At 35.4% G+C, this 24466-nt stretch overlaps 1 protein-coding gene across 1 annotated transcript in view; it reads right to left on the bottom strand.

Annotated features, from left to right (window-relative positions):
- Window positions 1-23409, bottom strand: part of LOC126755894 (putative uncharacterized protein DDB_G0282129) — a 29755-nt gene extending 6346 nt beyond the window's left edge. Inside the window, exons 1-3 of the mRNA XM_050468617.1 lie at window positions 22831-23409; window positions 10127-10172; window positions 1790-1922 (exon numbers count right to left, since the gene is read on the bottom strand). Of these exons, the coding sequence (XP_050324574.1) occupies window positions 1790-1922; window positions 10127-10172; window positions 22831-22862 (211 nt within the window). The 5' untranslated portion in view covers window positions 22863-23409. The remainder of the gene's footprint in view (window positions 1-1789; window positions 1923-10126; window positions 10173-22830) is intronic.
- Window positions 23410-24466: the final 1057 nt, after the last annotated feature.

Genomic DNA, 24466 nt, shown 5'->3' with positions numbered 1-24466 from the left:
TGGGAGGAAAACATATGTGCGCACCTAAAATCACATGCACATTGAATAGTCTGCATTTTCAAAATTGGAGAGTTTGTAGAGTTAAACGCTTTTCATATTTTTTAACATTTATCGGGTTTTACAGTGAAATATAACTATTATTGAACAATTGGTGCCTTTTCAAAAGTTCGGAGAGTTTGGAGACTTTAAAAAAAAAGTATTATAAAACATACTACAACCCAAATAGCTACTTTTAAGTTTGGAGAGTTTGGAGACTTCTTTAAAAATGTACTGTAACTCAAATAGCTACTTTAAACTGAGTTGTTGCATATCAGGATGTAACAAATGACTAAAAATTTATAAATTTTCGCCAAGTATACGTGTGACCTCATAATTTTCCTTGAAATATTTTAAGCATTAAACCACATATTCACACCTCGCATACTAATTACTCAAATGACTTCATAAAAATTTAATTGAAATCGTCATCTACTATGCCATTAATCATAATCGTACTAAAGTGCAATGGCGAATCCAGTTTAAGCATTTAACTTATTTCCTAGAATATTTTCAGTTTCGCTGAAATTCAGTGTTAACATAGCGACCTAGAAAATCCTATGAATGACAGTAACTTGCGGCGCTAATGACAGCGACCGAAAACCACAAAATAAATAGTGGAACTTCAACTGCGTGTTGTGCGGCATGCGTGGGTCTTACACGCCAATGGCAAAATGTTTACACAGGAACTTATAAGTAGTATGTTTAAGTATGTGCTGGTGCGAATGGTACATACATATAATCAATGCGTTAATCGGCCAGCGAACCGGTCACATACTTTTGGTAGTATTATATTTTATTGCTGACAATCATAATAAATACAATAATTGCAATTAAACGGGCGCTTAATAATATCACAAGCACTCAGGAGTTCACATGCCTATTTAAATGGCTGTGTGTGTGTGCGTGTGCTACAAAACCGCAAAGCAACCTTTAAATTGACAGATGGCGCCAACAGCTCGCACTGACGGCAGCAAAGCAACTCTACAGTGAAATGTTATTCGCTATAGAGTTGCATTAATTTCATTTAATATTTATTTGCCATTTTTTCCACATAACAACTGCCATGAAGCGACATTCTTGCGATTTAACAGCGAATTTATGTGCGTCCACGAGTGAGGACTTTAAATCAACGGCAATAAGATATTAAATTACCATAATTTAATTAAGTTGCTACAAAATATACACCAAATACGACATACCAGACAGCATAAATCTGCAAAATGGAGAAAAGTTTCGCTTAAGCGCATGAGGACAGACGCAAAGCGAGAGTTGAAAGCACCGAAAAAGGTTAGCTACAAAAGCCAAATCAATTAGAATTGCAAAATTGAAGTAAAACAAAATTTCCAATGAAAATTTATTACGCTCCCTCTGCAGCGAGACAATCCCAATGGGAGCGACAGACGAGCAGCTGTGCTTGGCGTGTAGAAATTGAAATATTTCTTAATTTCTTAATAGCACACGCACACATATTTATTGTACATATGAAATTTGCGTGTAGACATCTCCACAGTGTGGTTATTTATGACATTGATTCTCAATAAATCCCGCTGTTTCGGCAAGGAGTTGAAAGCTCAATTTGATTCTGAACTTGAGTAGAAACTGAAGCTGAATGAATTCTGAAGCATGCCGTATTATTTTTTTATTTTTTGTTTTTATGTTTTTTAATCTTTTTTTTTTTTTTTGTTTAACAGCGTTTACTTCTAAATTTCATAACAGTAAGAATTATAGTTGCAAAGTTGAAATAACTTACGTGCAAAAGCTATGTTAGCTGCAGTCACCTTGCCGACGTCATTTATATGTAGCGCTCGGTCGTTGTGGGTCGTAAGCATTAAGACATAGTCTTTTGCTTTTGTGTAAGCTGGAACTACAAAGGCAAACATTACCTGTAATGAAAAAGCATAAGTAAAATTATTTTTTTAGCAATTGTAAATAAGATGCAGCTTAAACTGTAAAAAAAACGTAGAATAACTATTGCTGTATAGTGAGAATAATAAAAAATCCTTATAAGAAGTGCACATAACAAAACAAAAAAATTGGAGACTTTCGATATTCAAATTTTTTTTTGTCTGAAAATGCGAGAAATACTAAACCATCCTTATAACAGGTACATAAAACAAAAGAAAAATAATTGGAGACTTTCAAAAACTTCCGATTATCAATTTTTTTGGCTGAAAATACAGAAGTGCTAAAAAATCTTTATAATAAAGTGCTCAAAGCAAAAAAAAATTTTGTAGACTTTCAAAAACAAAATTTGTTTGGCAAAATTAAGACAATAGCGTTTATAAAGCATTCAGTAAGCGATAAAGCTGGGAAGCTTGGTGCAAAATTGCTGGAGAGTTTGAAAATTTACTATATCTATATGTATTCAAGAAAGTGTATATTCAACACTATAACTTTAAAAACTTTTCAGCAAAAATCCTACATAAAAGTACTCAAAATTTGTTTAATGTGGCACCCTACCGCACACACCAGTGTAACCAAACCCGCACAAAGTTGCTAAATTGTTAACTTTCGGTTTCACTTTATCGCGCCTTTGCGCGCTTAATCCCTGCCTGACATAACCCCACTTTATTGCATCGCGAGCGTTATTAAATGACTTTCATTAGCATTCCAGGCGCTATCGTAAAACACGTTCTTAACAATATCGCTCTCTCTCTAGTGGCAGCCGATTGCGCGGCTTACGCGCTGATATACGAACAATAAAAATGCAAATATTGTCATCGGCGCGCACATTTAATAGCAAGTTTATTAGTCATTATTTGCATAGCCGACAATTAAAATGCAATTCATAAATTCCATTTCATTCCGCTAAGAACAACAAGCAAAGAAAAAATGGGCACGCTTGAAAAGACAAAAAAATTGTGAAAGAATAACAACAAGAACTACAAGAAGCAGCATCCACTTAAACGCTCATTGAATGTGTCACAAAAGGCAACGAAGACTTGAATGCCGCCCAAAATTGCGACACGGTCCAGACTTTTATACGAGTACGGCTCGGCAGAACAAAAGGCCGCAAGCGGGTCCACATGCTTGGGGTATACCGAAAAAATTCCCACCATAATAACAATTATTAAAATTGGAATAATAATGAAGCAGAAGAAAGAAAAAAGTTATACAATATGCTTATGAAATCGGGCAAGAATTGATGATGATGACATCGATGCTGGGACAGCGAGTGCACGCTGACGGCAGGCAATCAGCGCTGTTGCCGATGCGATCATTCGCGAGACGGCGTAAGTGCTGCTGGAGGCTTCACAAACTAATAGCTTGGGTGTGATAGTGTTGCAGATAAAAGAACGATAATGAGTAACTGATTAAAGCAAATGATATGCGCTAGTGCATTTGAGATCCTTAATTCATGCCATGAGCTGGAAATTGATAAATTTGTGCCAACAGGCGCAGCGGAAGCAATGTGTGAAGTGAGGCTTCATATCTGTTATCTATATTTTATTTACATATCTATGTGGCTAACGGAAGTGCTTGTGTCTTGTTTCTTTCGGTTTGTCATTCGATCCGACAATTTACATAATCAAAATCAAAGTGGTAAAAACTAACATCAGAATAAACAAAAATCGTGCAACCACAGCGAACGAACCGCAAAGCACTATCAATATGCACCCATTTTCAAGCGGCGTTTGCATGTGTGCCTTATAATTATTATTGTTGTTATTGCTGCCGCTCAAGGCACACATGTTGCAGGTGTGTGTGGTTTTTGGCAGTCGGTGCTATATTTTTGCTGACAAGTGTGTAACGTGTCGGATTATAATGTCATATCAATTTTTTATGCCTTCACTCGCGTCGACAAACCTTTTTTGCGCTTGGTCTCTTTGTATAAGCGCGTGCAAGTGCAGACATGCAAGTCATTTCAGTTATGAAAAAATTTACTTTGAAGTCAAAATGTTGCTAAGTGTATTAAAGTAGTGAAATTCAGGCGAAAAATTGTGTATGCCGTGCATTATTGCATTAAAATAATGTACTTGCTAATTGATTGGTAATGGAAAGTAGTACTTGCATCAGCACGCTGAACGGCAATATATTGTTGTTGTTTGGAAATGGCTCTTTTTTTGAAGATTTTTTCGATTTTATTATTCAGTTTTCTGCTATTTTGAAAAGTCTCCAAAATTTTCGAAACTCTCCAAATTTTGTAATTAACAAAAAACTACTTGCCAACAAATGTAAGAAAAAAAAACAAACAAAAAAAGAAAATGTAAATAGTTTTGCAATTGCAACAAAAAGTGTTAATTTTTAAATGTCTCCAAAAATGAAAAAAAAAATATATGTATATACATACATACATATATATTTTTGAAATTACATAGAAAAATATAATTTTTTTAAGTATTCAAAGGTAAAGGACATATGTAATATTGAAATTGAAATTGAAACAAAAAGTATTAATTTTTGAATGTGAAGTTGTTTCAGCTTAACCTCGTACTAATTCCAATTTGCAATTGTTTTAAATAATATTTTGATTGCTTTTCACTATTTTGAAAAGTCTCCAAAAATTTCGAAACTCTCCACAGTTTTCAAACAACAGAAACCTGTTTGCATTGTAGTATAAGTAAGTAGTCTTGAAATTGCAACAAAAAATATTAATTTTTTAATGTCTCCAATGTCGCCACTTACAATTAAATGCTGACTTTTTGTCGTTTTTTATTCCTATATTATAATATTTATACATATATAGTATATAAAGTTATGCAAATATTTTGAAATTGAAACAAGAAATATTCATAATATATGTATGTACATACATATATGTAGAACCGCTCCCTTCTAACCGCACAATCTACGTCCCAAGAAACATTTTCAAAAGGATTATTTAGTGATATAGGTGACTGCAGGCGACAAATAAGCCTACAAAAGCTCATAAGCTTAATCCTTTGTAGCGCCGCTATGCAGAAGTGGCAAGTGGACAACTGTATGAAGCACACGCACACAAGCGCGACTAAATCACATTGGCTGTCTGTCGGTAGGAGTAGCCGTATTCACCTTGCTGCAACTCCGCTATGCCAATAAACTACTGCAGTAGCAACAACAATTATAAACGACAGTAGAAATACACAACGGCTTATAGTCCTGGCATAGCGGCATCAACACAGCGCCACAATTGTTATGGCATTAAATGTGAATTTATTGAAATGCGCTCATGTTGAAAATAGATTTGCCAATGTCGCATGATGCCTTCACTGCATTGTTCTACAAACTTAAATTGTTTGCATATGTGTGTGTGCGGCAGCAGCTGTTGAACGGCAGTCAACGTAAGGCAATAAAAATTCTTGCCGACAGAGAGACAAAACGGCGCTCACCAAAGGATGAGTTTACTTCACACATACACAAATATACATATATTTATATGCGTTTGTGCCAATGTGGAAGAGAGTTGCCGCCGCTTGTTTTCTTGCCGTTCTTTTTTGTGTTGGCAATGCGCCGCTCATATCAGTAGAGCCAATTGATCTGGCGCTTTAATGTCGCCTTTTAAACGAATAATTTAAATTAAGGCCACTTTAAGGTACACATGCACTTACATATATGCGTATGGCTTGTAGGCCCTCAAGCTTTGCCTAGCACAAATGCGCAGGCATAAATTGGATTTAAGGTCAATTTTCAATTAAAATATGCACAATCAAGGGCAAGAATAATATGCTTATGTAAAAAAAAAAACATATTGAACGCGCCGCATAGGCTTCATGCCAAACATGGCAAGACACAAGGGACTTAGTGTGTACAGATAAAAATAATAAAACATGTGGGCTTCGCCAAATATGGACAGCATGTAGCGCTTAAGCTCCGTCTACTGATAAAAAACGGTTTCCTTTCGACTTTTTGACTGCCGAAACTAAGCAACATATTAGCGCTTAAACTCCGCTGACTGCCAAAGTCCGCATTTCCTACACTTGTTTTCTAGCGCCTGAGACCATCACCTAATTTTGCGCCACATTTCTTACATCATCATCTCTCGATCACTCGTATCTTTTACCAGCGCTTATCGCACGACAGCTTCTCCTGCCACAATACTGAGTCCACAAAGCCCGCGCTTAAGTTTTCGCCTCAGAACTACAAACCCCTTGAAGCTTACGAAAGCAACGACCATTGTCCTGCTACGCTAGTGCGCGCTCGCTCACACCTGTGGCGTAGCTAGCGCTGAATTGCACCACGCGTAAGCCGTCTGCTTTATGTACAAGCTTAAGCAATGTGATTGATTACACCGAAAATATTTTTTTTTTCATTTTCTATTTTACAAAACACCATTAGGCGCTATTGCAAAATGTACATACGTTTGTGTGTGTGTGTATAATTACTACGTTGTTTGCTTTGAGCCAGCGCAAAGTGTAATTAAAATTGATTTCTGTACATAAGCTTTCTTTTAATACCCGCCAGCTTAGTGGGCTTTTCAGCGATAGGGGTAGTGCCTGCCATCTCTGTGATTCCATCAAACAGCAAACAGTGGAATTTTTCATATATACAATATTTGTATATTTACAAAAAAACGACAACCAACACTATCACCGCCTTTTTCTCTACCGAATCATGCATCTAGCACTTTGTAATTGCATGAAAATTGATGAAAACACCGCCAGGCTTTTTTCTTTTTTTTAATTTGCATAGGTAATTGATTGCTTGTTTGAGTTCAGCAAAATTGTTTAAATATTTTTCTCTATCAAATACTTGACTCGCATTCCTTTCTATATTCGTAATAGTAAATAAAACTATTTTAGGTTATGTGCTGTTTTCCTGCGCCTTAAGTAGCCAGAACGATTTTTACAGATTTTGAGTGCCTGTTTTTTGAGGTTTCACGCGTGAAAATGCTGAACAACACGCTCAAAATGGTTTATGATATCATTTATTGGTATACTTTTGACTTTTATTCAGCCATTCTTCAGCCATGAAGTCTTATAAATAGTGGCCATTTTTTCTTTATGACCATGGGTAAGCCATTATGAGTGGTTGGCTAATGTGTAGGGATTTTCAGGTATTTACTAGATATACGCGTTGCTTGGAATGTTCTGCGTGGTGCGTTATAAGCATATATGGACATCTATACTATATGAAGATGTGAAGTGTTCGGGGTAGCAAATATGTATTTTGTCCTAGCGATTTTAAGCGTCATTGAAAGGTCTTAACCTGGTATTAACAAATTGCTCATGCCCAACTTGCGATGGCTTAGTACAAGCAGAATTTCATAAAAACAAAAAATGTATGTTCTTTCAGATGATTGATATGAAATGGCGCATTAAAGCTACTTTTCATATTAAAAACATATTATCATTAAATTAATTTAGCAAAATTTTATTGTATTTTATGTTTTTAATATATCATCACCTAAAATGCAAAATAATGTAACATTATTTTTCATAAGTCTGCAGGTGAAAGAATAAGGACAAAATACCCAACATTCACATTAAAATAAATTTTGAGTTTTGGTTATAAAATAGTAATATATTGGTTATCATACCCTGATAATGAAGCCAAAGTTGTGGTTATAAAATGGTTATGTATTGGTAATTATATCTGATTGCGTTTTGAGATTTGTTTTTGATGATACGCTGTTTTGCATTTTAGGTGACGATATGTAGATATAAATATATGGTTTTTATTTTTACTCGTATATATGTCTCAAGCATTTGAATAGGTTTGCTTGTCATTTTTTGGTGATTTTTCCAAAAATCAAGCATTAAAAGAAAGGTTTTCTTCAATTTTCCTTTTCGAATACTTGATTCACATATACAAATCGTCACCTGAAATGCAAAATAACGTATCATCAAAAAATTCGAAATTGAGTGTCTTATTGATTACGATTCACTACATCAAATTGCATACATAATATTACATATGTTCAACATTTTCAGGTTCTGCGGTCAGATATAAACCAGTTTTAGCCAATATTAAAATTTTGTTTCACTGATGTTCCATTTTATTTCATGTTTCATTCATGCCACTGTAAATTTTCGAAAATGTTGTTACGTTATTTTGCATTTCAGGTGACGAAATATATATTTTTCATAAAAATCATAAGTTATTATTTCAAAATTTTAATTTTTCACGCTCTACATACCCACAACCACCCCATCTAGAGACAACCGGTAAAAGCAAAGTTCAAATCCAAAATATTGTACGAGCAATTAAACACCCGCTAGGTGTCACAATATCCGCTATAGTCGACACTCTGCCAAATATAAAGCTAAGTAATTAGAATAATCTACGACAAAATGATGACTTTTCTGACCCGACATTTCTCAAATCGAACACATAACTCAAATTTCAATTGTAACAAATCCGAAACTCATTGCAGCCCATTAAAAGCATCAAAACACAAACGAAAAAATAATTTATATTTCAAAAAAAAATTACATTTAAAAAATATTAAAAAAATATTTAAAAAAAAATATCTATCAACAACAACTGATAGCTCTTCCAAAAACATGTCGCAGCACAAGCTGAAGACATTAATCTAAGCCGCTGTGAGGCACTAAATCTCTAATCAGCCGAAACGCGCCGCTCACATCGTAAAATTAACACTTAGCACCGAGCTGAGCAGCGCTGATTGTGTACTACATATAAAAAAATATTCGAAATATGCACCCAAAAACCAAAAACAAATGGTTTCTGTTGTCACACGCTTTATCTGCGAGTTTTCTATATTTTTCAGCCATTTGGTCGCCAACAAGCGCGAAAGGCGTTTCAATGCCCATCTCATATTGTTTATTTATAAATATGTACATACATATATGTATATATATATTTTTTGTTGTTTTTTTGCTTTCAAGCCCTAGTCAAAGCTTGCTGCACTTATTAGTGTTGTGGTTTATTGTATTTAATTTTGTTAATTTATTTGCGTTTTTTGTTTTGTTTTTAATATCAATTTTTATTACAGTCTACTTATGTTCGCTTTGTCGCAGTTCAATGGCGTTCAACCCAGCTTTTTCGAGTGCTCGCGTAAATACTACTTACAGATATCGGAACATATTTTTTGTTGTTGCTTTTAATACAAATATGTAGCTGGTGATTGCGCTAAGTGGCGTTGGGGCGCATTGTTGACAAGCGCAATGAGACAAAAATTTATGTGGAAAGTTATGAGTGATCACTTAGGCTGATAATCGGGTAGAGCAGATGGTCGCGGCATTTTTTTTTTTTTTTGAAAGTATGGGACTTTTTTCAAAAAATTTTTTTTAATGGTTTTTATTAGCATGCGCGCTGTTATAGTGTAAGCGTTCACATGATATTAAGCATTTTTTCATATACATATTTGTAATTTGAAAAAAAAAATTGTAAAATTGTTAAAGTGGAACAATTTTTTTTCTTAATTGAAAAGTTTTAAATTTTAAAATTATTATAAAAAAATTAAATTTTGAAAAATTAAAAATTTTATTTTTTTTTCATAAAGTTTTTTGAAATAATGCATAGTTTTGAAAAATATTAGAAATTAGAAAATTTAAAAGTTTTCATTTGAAACAAAAAAAAACTGTAAAATATTTAAAACAAAAAATATGATATTTCTAAAAAAATTTTAAAAAATTCAAAATGTTTTTTCGACAAAATTTTTTTTTTTTTTTGGTTAAAACTTTTAATTTTTTTTTGAAAAATATGATTTTTTTAATAAAGATTTTTCAAAAAATTTTAATATTTTTAAAAATTTGAATTTTTTTGAAAAAAAATCGTTATATTTTTCGAAACAATGCAAAATTTTCAAAAACAAAAATATTTTCAATATAAAACTTTTAAATTTTTTCTTAGAAAATGTTATGATTTTTTTTTTAAATTATGATTTTTTTTATTATTAATCCAAAAAAAAATTTATAACATTTTCCACAACAAATTATTTCTTTTTTTAGAATTTTTTTTTGTTTGGAACAAAAACCTATTTACATATGTATGTACATTTATGCTGTTGACATCTCATGAAACTCATTTCCCATATTTTTATCTCTTTTTTCTGGCTCAATCTTTAAAACAATTTATTTACCGTTTATTGTTATATGTATATATTATTATATTGAAATTATATATATATAGCATGTATGTATATATTAAATATATTAGTATACTATATAGTATTGGCTGTTAGGCGCCATAATCGTTTACTCACCATAAGTAAAATAGTATTCTTGGCATTGAGCGTTAACTGGGGTAACCTGTAATCAAGCAAAAATAAATATAGTCATTAAAAATTTTACAATAACAAATTTGCATAAATCTTTTCATACAAAAACAAATACTTCTACGAACTATACTTTTCGAAATACTTAAGTGAATACGATATTTCAAACTGCGTTTGATACAAGCGCCCCACACTCGCGCATATATATTACATATGTATATAAATATAAATATATGTACGTATGTGTATGTGACTGCGTGTAGGAAATTTCCTAAACTTTGAAGCATAGAAAACAATTAAATCATTTTTTAAACAAAAGTCGTGAGCTCAGTATATTTTTTCCATATTTTTGTTCAAATACTTAACTGTAGTGCTGAATAGTGTGTGAGCAGAGAGGGAGAAAGGGTGCGCGGGAGGAAATTGAGTTACTGTATAATTAATTGTTTACGCTTGCTTACGACCTGACTACTTTTAGAAAACAAAAAGCTAGTGTGCAGTAACCGCACTCGAAAACGTTTTGAGTTCGAAAGCAGAACTTTTTTTTCTATTTTCTTGTTTTCTTTTAGCTTTCGTATTGTGTCATAAGGCTAAATATGAATTTACGACTTGAAATTTTCATAAATCGTAAATTATAAAAAGTCATAAATAACCGTTTGTCTGTTTTTAATATGCAAATATTCACCCGTATGTATATGAGTAATATGCGCGATGACAAGGCTATTTATTACTACATACGATGTAGGTGGGTGTATTATATGCTGTGTTGCATGGTGATTGAAAGGTTATTTGAGGCGTGGCCAATATACGTGAAAGCGATTTGACCTGTAGGCAATACTAAGTGTCATTTTCTAAATATCTGCTTAGTAGCCACATGTCAGTTAAATTCTGGTTAAAAAAAGTTTTTTCGCCGAAATAAAGAGAAATAAAGAGATTTGGTTAAGTTAACCAGAACTTAACTATCAGATGGCTGCTAACCAAACATTGAGAAAGCGACGCTGGCTTTAATTTGTGAAACAAAGATCATTCGTCGACATAAAAAGTCATGGTTAAGTTAACCACAACTTAACTGACAGAGGGCTGCTAAGCAAACATTGAAAAATCGGCACTAAAAGTTTGATATGCTAAAGAAAGGTTATTCGCCGAAATAAAAAGTCTTGGTTAAGTTAACCAGACTTAACAGACAGATGGTTGCTAGCCAAACATTGAAAAAACGGTCTTAAACGCTTTCATATGTTATAAAAGGTGATTCGTAGAAATAGAGAAGGTTAACCAGAACTTAACTGACAGACTGCTAACCACATATTGAGAAAGTGGCACTAAAGACTTTTATATGTTAAAAAAGATTATTCGCCGAAGTAAAGAGTCGTGGTTAAGTTAACCAGAACAGATGGCTGCTAATCAAACATTAAGAAAGCGGCGCTAAAGGCTTTCATTTGTTGTTGTAAACTATTTTGCTGTCAATTGTGCTTTTTCAGTTACTGCTATCAAGCTTTCGCGTTATTTCAACTAAGTTACTGTGTCTGAGAAAGTTACTTTTACATAAGCAAGCACCGGCGTAATTTTTTTTCTAACTGCATTCTTTGCTCCGCTGGCTTTCCCCGCCTATTTCCCGCAATTCATTTCAACTTTTAATTTCCTTTAATTTCGTAGCGCTTCCTCAAATCACTTGGAACTATTGACACTTCCGCTTGTGCAATCGTCTGCCGAGCAGCACTTAACAGTTAGCTTTTTATTCTCAATCGTTTTTCAACGTGCCACTATTGACAGTTAGCACTCAAACGGCGCTGCACTCGAACTGTCAAATTGCTTTTCGAGTGCGTTTACTCATTTACAACAAATACAACAACTACATGCTGCATTTGTTGCGTATTCGCGCGATTTCCGGCATAAAAAACAAAAGCTATTGATTATTTCGCCTTGCTCAAGTGACGGGTAGCACAAAAATGCCAGCAAGTAGCAACACATTGTTTGCATTGCATTAAAATAATTATGTTTTTTTGTTCACAGTAATATTTTATGCATCTTAATTTTTAGCCTCATTTTTCACTGCCACTTTAAGCGCTCATTGTCATTTAAATTTTTCCACAATATTAAGTGTCCGCTGCCACATTTCATTAACCTCTTATACGTCTCTTCTCTTATTTTTTATTTTATGCTTGTTTTTGTTGTTTTTTCTTACACACTCATTATTGTAATTAAGTGTGAAAAATGTTGCCAATGTCTCGAGTGTTATACAAAATTGTATTTTCTATAAAAAATTCGAGTGAAAAAAAATTTTTTTGTGCGCCATAAATCATGAGAAAGCATGCTTTGTTGAATGCCACACTTGTCGCCTGACAGGCCGAAGATTGACCAAATGCGGCAGCAATGTCACACACACACAGTAGACAACTTTACAAACACATACGTGTAGCTTTGTTTGTATGTAGTGCATTTGCCGAGTGTGCCTAGGGGCTCGTGTTAATGATATCGATTGAAATCTTTTGTTTTCGCCAGCAACACTTTTTAATCTTTATGCCTCATGACTTTCATTTTTAGCCATTGTTATTATATTGCTGCAATATGCTGATTACTTTTGTTTTATATTTGTTGTTGCATGTTGTTACTATTGAAATAGTTACGACGTTTTCTAGGTTGCTACAAGTGACAAATTGCAGTAGACGCTTTATGGGACCGTTTGGAAAGGTTTAAGTGCGATATGTCCCACCTCATATTTGCTATTATTTTTTTTTAAATCAATAAACATAGTTGCAGATTTGAAACAGATATTTTATTTATAAAAATGTAACTTTTGTTGCAAAAATAAAAAAATCGAACAAGTTGATCGTACATATGTACATCTCATTGGAAAGCTGAGAAAATTTGTTAAGAATCGGTCTTTGACTAGTTATTTTTCTAATGAAGTAATTTTCTTCATATACGCAAATTTTTAACGGCACTTTTTTTCAAAACTTGAAATTTTTAAAAAATTCATAATTCCAAAACTTTTATATTTTTAGGAAAAAATATTTTTAGAAATATTTTAAGAAATTATTTTGTTTTTAAGAAAAAATATTTTTTACGAATTTATAAAAAAAAAAATTTTTACGAAAAAAATAGAAAAACAATTTTGCTTGAGTTTAAAAAAAAAATAATTTTTAAGAAAAATGTTTGTGAAATTTTTTTTAAGAAAAAATATTTTTAAGAAATTCTTTTTTTTTTAAGAAAAATATTTTCTCCGAAAAAAGAACAAGTATTTTTTAGCTTGCATTCTACAAAAATTCAATACTTTTTACGAATTTAAAACAAAAATGTTTTTTTCGAAGAAAAAGGATGCTTGAATTTTTTAGAAAAAATATTTTATGCGGATTTTTTAAGAAAAATGTTTTTAAAGAAAAAAAAATTTTTGAATGTAAATACGTGTCCAATATTTTGCCTAGAAGAACACAAAAACAATATTTAGCACAAAAAAAGTTTTTTATAAAAACAATTTTAAGAAAAAATACTTTTTACGAAAAAAAATTTTTTTTGAATGTAAATTTTGTATGAAATGACTCACAAATAATTTTATGCCACCTAATAAATATTTCAACAAAAAAAAATTAAAATAAAATTTCAAGTAAAAATTGCACAAAATTCAGTCTAAGCACTTAGTGCGCCTTAAATTAATTTAAAATTATCACACACTACCTCCTCGCATATTTGAGAGCGCACTCTCTCTTTTTGACAAAAAAAAAACAAACAATCGAGAATCAAAACAGCACGTGCAATCTTCCACCGAGTTGTGCAGAACTCGCATTAAACATAAAATAAGAAAAAATAAACGCTGCAAAGGTCATTGATTTCAGCTTAGCAGCAAAAGCAGCAGACCACATTGGCTTGCTTATACACTAGAGCCCTTTAAAAACGCACGGCATAGGCGTAACGTCCAGCGTTAGAAAGCGTAGCATGCTGCGAGGGTTGCAACGCACGTAAAAGACGACGCTGCCGCGCCGCTACAAGCCGGTGGTGGTAGGGTAGGTTAGTTGCCCTGCCAGCGGACGTGCGCTGCTCAAGGTGAAGCAACCGTAAAATGTATTTGCGGATAAGGTAGTATAGTGCCCAGAGCGCAAATACACGTTAAAATATAGCAAAATGTACATCTTTATGTGTGTGTGTAGTATTAATGAATGTGTGTGTGTGTTTGCAACTGCATTAGCAATGCTTAAGCGCGCTCGGCAAGGTATTTGCGCCGTGTGTCAAAGACGTCTGCCTTAGCGGGAGACCTTTTTATTTATGTGATTTCAAGATATGGCAAAATTCTTATGGATTTTTTTTCAATTTGCTGCCAGTTCGGTATGAAAAAGTGAAAATTCGCCAAAGGTAAGCGTGAACCACAAAATTATTGCAACTCACACTGGAAATGTTTGTACAAAAATCAATAAAAGAGCCGAAAGTGCGAGAAAATACCAAGAAAAAAGTGTGAAGTGCTATGCGAAACGGAAGCGAGACGGCGAAGAAGGAATGCCGCTTGCCGTCGACAGCGTTGACATTGAAGCAGTCGAAAACCAAGAAGGTAAGCCAACGTTTTGGAACTTTTTGTGCAACACGCGATATGCCGGGGCAGAGACAGTGGTATATTTGAAAGAAAAAAAAAAAAACAAAACATTAAAAAAGTTGAATTTGGTTTAAATTTGGTAAGCAGCGCGTGAATATCGCGTCTAGTCGGCGTTATTCGCGCTTTCAGCTGTTATTCATTGAAAGAAGTGTAGCAAAGACACGCACACAGTTGCAGGCGCTTGTTAGAAGTATCACCGCAGTATGATTAACCTGCATTTAACCACATTAAAGCTGTTAGCAGCAGAAGCGCAATTGTATGTGTGTTTTGCAAGCACAAACAAGCTTGAGTCTTGCAGTCACAAGAACTGGAGATTTATTAGTTTTCGAGTTTTCGAAGTTACCTTTAATTTGAATGCGGCTTCAGCCATAGCCAGTGTAGATTGCTATCAAAGCGGCCTACAAGCAAAATCCATTAAAAGATTTTCGTGTATATATTTTTTTCAAATTTTGTCTTATATAAAGCAATTTGCAATTTCTAGAGCGCGCAAAATAAATCAAATGCCAGTCACACACACAAGCGCAGCGCGCCTTAAACTCAACTGCAGGGATATGTGTAATGATTACCTTGTACGCTTATTGGGCAATGCGCCAGCAAATTCGAGCACACATGGCCTGCAAGCCAAAAGCACAAATGAGAGCCTTCAACTTTGCACAAATAATGTGTCTCTATGCCGCACGTCCTTCCCAACAGCAAGGCGCGCCAACACACATCCTGCCACGTAAGGCGCAGTAAAGGCGTGTTACTCACACATAGACACGGCTGATGTACTGAAATAGTTTTGGCACACAGCACACATTTTTTGTCGTGCACTACTTGTGTTCTATACTTTTTTTCAATTTTTCGAAGGATAATTTCTAGCATTGAGCGCCTGCAAAGTTTGTATTTTGTGCCACAACTGCCATTTGGCATTGCCGACTTGTGGTTTTTGGCACAAATCACTCATTGTTTAACTTCCTAGTCGCTAGCTATGTGGCAGGCTGCAGGGAAATTAAGCGCGCACACGCACTCGCACAAATATAATATGCGAAAAAAAGCTTTTTCTACTTTTTCTTCAAACAACTAACTACCCTATACGGTCTGCTGCCTCGCTGTTTAGCTTCTCAGAATGCCAATTGATAGCTTCAGCTTGGCTGGTAATTCGATATGGTAATCGTCTCGTTCGGTTAGCCATTTTGCTATGTCTTGACATGAACCCTATCATTTTCAAATGTTCTACAAAGTTTAGCGCTGCTCAGCCTGTGTTTCGTAGCTTTTGTATTTTTTCGCTCGCCTTGCTTGTTTTCTTTCGGCTTTATGTGCTTTACTACTACTGACCTACGTGACCCGCTTGTTTTCGCTGCACTGCACATAATCCTTTTAACTGTTTGTTTCGTATATTGTATTTCTAGCGTATGTAATTACCACAGTCTGGGCGTAGCATAGCTCCAAAGCGCACACAAAGTGGGTTTACTCTTGCGCTGGTGCTTTGCTTTATACAATTTCTCTAAGTTTCCATTGTGGCATGTGGAAATAGACAACAAACACATAGTTGTATATACATACATATGTGCGCGGTGAAATGACTCACTTCAGGCTTCAAATATTTGATACGCTTGCTTAGCAGATTTTCTTTATACGCCTCACTAAGCCCACTTTTATTTATTTGATTCTTCTATGTGTCGCTCTCATAAAAATTCCGTTTGCGCTTTAAGTTTTACATTCTCTCTACGCGCTCCGTACAGTTTTGATCTTTATTGTACACACCACCACTTACATTCGCTCGGCATATTAAGCAGTCTGCCGCTGTACTGCTTTTGTCTAAATGTTCTAACTATTGCTTATTATTGCTGTTTCGGCTACCGTGCGCGTACCTTTTCTCAGCAGCGACTTAAATCACTTTTCAAGGAGTTAGCCGACTGCTTCGACATTATATAGCTCATTATGGAAATCTACCCTGTTATGTTGCTCACGTTTTACAGTTGTTCTTATTCTAATATACATGTGTTTTTTAGTTGTCAAAGCTTCTAGTTTTATTTGTTGACATTCGTTTTGTGCGACTACTGCTTTGCTGCCTCTGCTTCTATTCTTATTCACCCGTCTATAGTTCGTTCATATATTTGACTGTTTGTTTAGCCCGTTTGTTTCTCACATTTTTCCATTCTTTATGGTATATATGTATGTGGCTAGCGTTTGCTGAGACTACAACAGCTCTTCAAGTATTCCGTCAGCGTGTCACTTAGTGACGTCAAGTTCGTTAAAGAATTCCGTACGTGCTGTCTAGGAAGCCGCCACCCAGGTGTAGACGCGACACTAAGGGGCAATAGTTGACTTTGAAATTTATTGCTTAAAGAGTATTTATGGCATGTGGGAGGGGGAAATGACAGAAAACTGTGAGTAGTGTTAATAAAATATTTGGAAATTAATAGATTATTAGAAATAATTGAAAATTGTTTAAATTTTGTGAAAAACTAACTCTTCTATAGGTTAGTTAGATAAATCCAAATTTAATTTTATGAAAAACTAACTCTTCTATAGGTTAGTTAGGTAAATTTAATTTTATGAAAAACTAACTCTTTTATAGGTTAGTTAGGTAAATCTGGTTTTTTTGTGAAAAACTAACCCATCCATTGGTTAGGTTAGATTAGGTTAGGTAAATCTGGAAGGCAAATAAGCGACACATAGAACAGTTTTGGTCCTTTGTGATCTCTTAAAGCTCAACACAAATAATTGTAAAGTCCCATTAAAGCACTCAGCTTATGCGATCAACTGCTCACCACAGCGCTTAGAAAGCAGGCATCCATCTTGAAATATATAAACAGTTTTACATCATCCGATTATGACTTCAAGAGAGCACAGCACAACAGCAATGCAAATCAAAAAAATAAGAAAATAATACAAGGAAAGGCGTCGGGCATTGAAAAGAAGCAGTGAGCGCAAAAGGCAGCGCGAAAAGGACTCGCAAGCTCGACAAAAGCACATAATAATATTGTTGAACAAACGAATTGTGGAGTAAACTGTTGACTGCAAGCAAAGCAGCCAAGCCGAAGAAGTGCGTTGGTATGCGAAATAACAATAAATGTGCGGCATAAAAGAAGGCTGCATTGAAGAAATATAAGAACAAATAGAAGACTTGGAAAAAGGTTAAAGCTAAGCATATACAAGCAAATAGAGAAGACGCAGACATATGCATATAAGAGTGCTTGCTATGTGTTCCAATATGAGCGTGTCACGTGAAGCGCGTTTACCAATTTTTTTACCATCACAACGCAGACGCGCCTGCGGCTTTTCATGCCAACCATGTGAAGAATTCTACGCAAAGCCACAAACAAATACGCGAATGGACATTTGAGGGTTCGCAAATCAGCACACGCAACTGTCTGTGTGTTTGTAATGAAGCAGTAATGTTCAAAGCATACAACAATGTTTTCTGGTATAGCAACTTGGGAGACGAAGCCACAAGGGATTCTAATGTAGTATGACGGTATGTAGAAAGCAGCACGATAATCGGAAGTTAATCAGCAACAATGAAAGAAATGGCAAAAGCACACAGGAAATAAAAAGTTGTTGCTGAGTTGTTCCAACACAGTTGAGGATATGTGTGAGTGGTTTGAGTTGGATCTATGGTTAAGTGAGTGTCTCTCTGTGTGTTTGAGAAGAAGTAAAGAATGTGCAACACGAAGTTGGGAGGTAAATGCTGGCATACAGAGATAAATATGCAACGCTTTATGCTTGTTTTTGCATTATTTTTATTCTTATTTTTTATTTTCAGTCTTTGCGCCGCTCTTTCACTTTTTCTTTAAGCGCATAACGACGCTTCTGTGGTGTTTAAAGTACTGTTAGCGTCATTTGTCTGCTTTAAATTGTGACATTTGCACACATTTGCGCCCTCGTGCGCTGCCATTGCAATGCAAGCATAAAAACAGCAGCAAAAAATACATGACATAACGTCAACGCTGGCAACGTCAAGTGTCAATATTTGCCATAGAAGTTGCGATTTTACGCTCCTTTTACTCTTCAATTTGTCACATTTCACTGTTGTTGACTTTTGTTTCAAGCGCTCAGCGCTAATTTAACAGTTGAACGACCCAAAATGCGAGAAAGGCAATTGCACGTTGGCGTAGTGTTGCCATATGGTTTGTTAAATTGTGTGAAAATGTGTGCCTTGATTGGTTGGTAAATAGGAAAATTTTGTAAGTGCTAACAAACACGTATGTTTTTTCTGTTTTTGAATTTTGATTTTTTGTATGCAATTTGTATATACATATCGTCACCTGAAATGCAAAACTACGTATTACCAAAATAATCGAAAGTGAGTTTTTATAGCTTACAATTTACTACATCATGTTATATATACGTACCATAAAATTTTCAGCTTCCGCTGTCAGATATAACCAATATATAACCAATATATAACCAATATTATAACCAATATTGTAACCAATATTATAACCAAAAATGAAATTTGAGTTTTTATTGTTTACGATTTACTACATGTTACATGTATGTATCATAAAATTTTTAGCTTGCGCTGTCTGGCATAACCGATATACACATAACCAATATATAACCAAAACTCAAATTTTGTTTCAGTATGAGTGGTTTTTATCATATTGCTTTTCCCGTGTGATGTTACATTACGTGCTTTAGGTGACGATGTACTATATATATGTACATATGTATATGCATTAGGGTGTGTCATTCTGAATCAACCTTTTTTTCAACTGAAAAACAGGCTAAAAACTTTCGAAAATGTGAAAAAAGTCAAGTTTTTAGCCTGTTTTTCAGTTGAAAAAAAAGGCTGCCTCAGAATGACACACCCTAATATGCATATACATTTTTTCAATTAGGCATTTCCACTTTTAACAAAAATAAAAATTCACTACCCTTTTCCCACCATAAAATCCGCTAATCTGCTCAGCAGCACAATTTTAATCATTTTCCGCCCTTCAGCGCTAGTCGCGGTAACACAACACTTTCCAACATTATTCACAAACGCGCTGCGGTTTCTACCCAACTCGACTCTAATCAAATTGCAATCTATAAGCAATCTTCTTACTATAAATAATCGTCAACCAAAATGTATTGATTGATGACACGTGCGTCCCATCTACGATCGGGCTATACACAGTGCCACATTTTCCAAAGGCTTACGCAGCGCGCACAGAGCGCAATTTAAAATAACAAAAAGAAAATTAAATACAAAATTTATTTAGTGTTAACAACCACTGGCGTTGAGTGAAAAGCGAAAAAAAATCAGTAAAAAAAGCGGCAGCTACCCTCACGCGCTCAAAAATAAGAAGCAAACAGCATAATTAATGCGCTGGCACATAAAACCATTAGCAAAGCATACAAAATGCGTTACACTGCGCGCTAAAACTATGTAGTCTCCCGGAAAAGTGGCGGAAAAGCGCGCTGCACAGGCTTCGAAAAGGGTGCGTTGTATGGAAAATGAGCTAATCCTGTGAGCGCATGTAAGCTGCATCCAAAAAAGAAAGTAATAAATTTCGCGTTTATCAATCATGTAATCGGATAATAATTGGGTATGCGCTACTGTTGCATAGACAGTTGGCAGCGCGGTGTATAGATTCTTGCGCGCAACGCAACGAACCTTGCGCTAACCAAAAACTCGCCGCATTAACAGGCGCGTTTGCACTTTCACTTTACGCCGTTATATGGCGCGCAACAAACGAGAAGTATGAGAAGTGCGCAATTTCGTAACGGTGTGTGTGCGCCAAACGATCGCGCGTGTGAAATGTCACGCGGTGCATGTTGCACTTACTTAAGCAACAAATGCGCGCTACTCAGTTTCTCAACAGCCGATTCACACACCATAGTCGCTAAAGTATGTGCACTTAATTCGCATTTCCGCTCGCTGCAACAACAATAAACACACGCTGCAATTCAAACTGCACGTATGCAGCACTCGCACCCTTCTCGGCGCGCAACCGCCAAGTGGCACACTATCATATTTTGCCACGGTACTGCCAACCCATGGTTTTTTTTAGTTTGCGCTCTGTTTTTGTGTGTTTTTTTGTGCGCGCATAAAGTGGGTGGTTTTGTTTAATGAAAATTAATGCACTTTTTCCACCAGCGCTGCCGGGGGGTTGCATTGTCATATTGGCAGCATATGCATGCACCGCAGCGCGTTTTGTTGCACATCCCCTAACCTAACATAAGGTGCGCACTCAATGCAATCTTTACACTAACAAGCATGCACTTAAGCACACTTACAGGCGCGCATACTTGCATACTAGTGCCAGTAAAGTGCAGTGTGTTGAAAAGCGAAAACAAAAAAGTATTTGCCTTTTTTGCAACTTTTCATTTTTACGCCTTTTCTAACGCGCAGCACTAGCACAGCAACTATAACTTGCTTTTTAGTCAGCTCTTCGCTCGCACCTTTTTTGTTTAAGGGTTGCTATTGTTAATGAATATGCGCCGAATGCATAAGTTGTTGTTGTATTTTATGTTTTAACATCCTAACACGGGGCGCACCTTCACCTAGTTGTTAGCAAGCGCATTGTAGTCTTCCTTGCCATTGTTGCAGTTTTGTTGTTGCTTATTTTACAACAATGTATTACAACGCCTTTAGGCGCGTTGTTGTTGCAAGTTGTGCGCTTTTCGTTGTATGCGGTTTTGCATGTAACACGCTTCAGCCAAAACTGTCACTTCACGCGTGCCGCCCTCCCTTCCTCTCACACTCACACTCACTTTTCCTAAGTGTCTCTCTACAAGGAGGCGCGTTGTCGCTCAAGTATTATTTTGTTTAGGAAATCTTAATAAACACAAATTGTGGGGGGAATTCACGCCTCTTCAGCGCGACAGTGCCCACTTATCTGGACCAAAGTGCGAATTTGTGTAACAAAAAGTTACGTGTGCGATATTGTTTCGCATTTAGTCAACTCATTACCATAAGTAAACTTGCATGCTGTGACAGTGCCTCAAATGCGTTTTGTGATTTTATGCAAATATTTGCGCGCAATGACAACACGAGTTGTTCGAGCGAAAACATAGATGGCGGAAGTTGAAAAGATGTAAAAGTTATGTCACACACTTGTAAGTGCAGAGAATCGTGAGCCAAGTGTTTAACGTAACAGTTTGAGAGCTTATGATAACTGAATAATGTTCATTAATATTCTCTGCTGCAAGCGTGCTTCTACGTTGGATCAGCGCGCGTTGCAGTGAGCACGAGAGATGAAGGTAATAGTAGGATGTTACTAAACCTCAACGAGTTGCGTCTAAAGTATGCTTGGTTGAACGTAAGATAGCTTTGTTTTAGTTTTGACGGGATTAAGATAAGATAAATAGATGAGATAGGTCTATTGTGCCCTCTTCTAAGTCAGAACGACCCAGCTAGCCCCAGCATATTGATAAATTTCAATGTACTGCTAGGTGCTGGTGAGTCGATGTGATCCCTTTTTGGAAACGTGGAGCCACGAGCTTTTCTCCAGCATCTGCAGACTGCTATGCAGTCAACTAGCAGGTGTTCTGGAGTTCCAGGTTGCCTGTCGCAGAACCGACATTTTGCACAAGAAGCTGGAACAGTCACTGAGAACTAGTTAAAAAGATGTTACTAGAAACCCGGTAAGAGAATTTTACTTATTGGTGCCTGCTCCTTAGCTGGATTTAAATCCCTTCGAAGTCTCACCAACAACACTATTGAAACTTCAGACAATGTACTTATAATAAATAATTTTAATGCTGATGATTAATGATCTCGAGCATTCCCCAAAAATTGAGCTAGGTTGAACTTAGCAACAAATTTTTATACAAACAAATACTCAATCCAATCTTTATTGGCTGCTGTTATGACCACTTTGGATAACCGTAGGCAATAAGGGGCCTGGCAACAATTACTAGAAAAAAGAATTTTTCACTTATCACTGGGCGATAACTGTTTGGCCATGAGCAAAGCAAATTGGACTCAAACACTCGAAATGAAGGAGCGAAGGAGCCACTGTGCTGTAAACCCTGTAACAGCGCCACGATGGATGGATTTTATTCAATGACAATGCCAGCTTCACTTTACAAGTACCTTTTCACAAAGTTTAATAATCCTCAAGAATTTTTAAAACAATTTTTAGATGAATGATGTTTAGAGAACAATCTTTGACCGCAGATTCGCATGCTTACTTACATTCTTCGCGGTAAAATCCGTATTCCACGCATATGATCAGCGCTTAACCTGATCGTGTTTTGCTTTCTTGCTAACTTATTTCTTTTTTTCTACTGAATGAAATCTTCACAAATCACTCAACAATTCTTAAACACAAACTCAATAGCGTCCAAGCGTAAAATAGCGCAGATATCGAGCTCATTATCAAGTGGAAAATCACAATCATGATCACTATATATTTACAGGGTTTATCAATTAACCATCACAATTCTGATCATTATATATTTATGGGGTTTATCAATCAAGCGCTTAAGCTTGAAAGTCCGTCACAATCACAAAAACATCACAAATCAATCACAATGGCAACTATGCATCATTCTATTCAACATATGGCACCAAAGCACTGTTATCGTGTGAAATCTTAAAGATCGTCTGAAAAATTTGCCATCAGACGAAAACATAGTAAAACGCGTAAGTGCGCACAAATATTCACTGCCGTCGCGCGTCGAACGAGAACAACCGCTAAACGTGCTGACTATGCTGTTTCATGGCTATGCGCCTATCACAGCGCGTTTCTGACGTTAGATACGTAGGGCGCGAGTGCCGAAATCGCACTAAATTCAACGATTTGAAGTAAAGGCCTAATTGGCAAATAGTACGAGTATAGACGAGCACACACGCTTACCGACGACAAGCGCAGTCAAGGCGCTGCGGTGCTAAGGCGTTGAGCGGGCGTCGAGGAACACCCCTAAGCAAAAGCAAAAAATAATAAAAAAACACACACACAGAAAGCAGGTGAAATACGAAAACAAAAACAAAAGCAAAAAACGTTAATTGCAAGTACACATTAATAAATAACGAGACAATAAAAGCAGCACAGCGACAAACAAAATATTTATCAGATAAGCACAACAGGCGTTCGATAGGTCTGGAGTGCTGTTGCGCGCGTGTGTAGTGGTGCGCAGCAGTGCAAGTGTGTGCAAAAGCATTTTTAGTTTGTGGTTTTGCGCGTTTTTGTTTTTGATTTTTCGCACCTGCGCTGTGTTTTCTTTTTTTTTTTGTTTTTTATATTTTTCTGTATTTACTTATAGGTTATTGTATATATGACATATGTATGAGTATTTACTACACTATTGTCTTACAAAGCAACGCCCCAAATAACGCTGATCGCCGCGCGTTGATAGCTGCGGTATGGCTAGCGCGCAGCTCTTGGCTTTTTATCACTTAATGATAAAAATTGCAAAACCGAAAAAGTGCGTGTTGTTGTTGTCGGTAAGGTTTGTCGCGCATTAGCTATTTGCCACACACGTGCTATTCACGTTCGCGCCGAGTGCACGCAGCACATGCGCACTTACATACATATGTGCATTTTTTATTATTTTTAAAATTTTTAATGTCGTCTATTTAAATTTTTTATTTTTAATATGCTTTTAAATATTTTTAAAATTTTTTATATATAATTTTTATTATTTTCTTTCTTCTTTTAAAGTTCTTCTATATTTTTTTTTTATTTTTTTAAGTATTTTTATTTTAATATTTGTTTTTTTGTATATTTTAAATATATTTCATATTTTTTATTTTTTTATATAAATTTTAATATTTTGTATATTTTTTTTATAATATTTTTTACTTTATTTATAATTTTTTATTTATATTT

This window comes from Bactrocera neohumeralis, chromosome 4 (assembly GCF_024586455.1).
Source record: "Bactrocera neohumeralis isolate Rockhampton chromosome 4, APGP_CSIRO_Bneo_wtdbg2-racon-allhic-juicebox.fasta_v2, whole genome shotgun sequence".
NCBI classification, from domain to species: Eukaryota; Metazoa; Arthropoda; class Insecta; order Diptera; family Tephritidae; genus Bactrocera; species Bactrocera neohumeralis.
The sequence above is the reverse complement of the archived record's forward strand: the minus strand, read 5'-3'. Positions and strand labels throughout refer to the sequence as shown.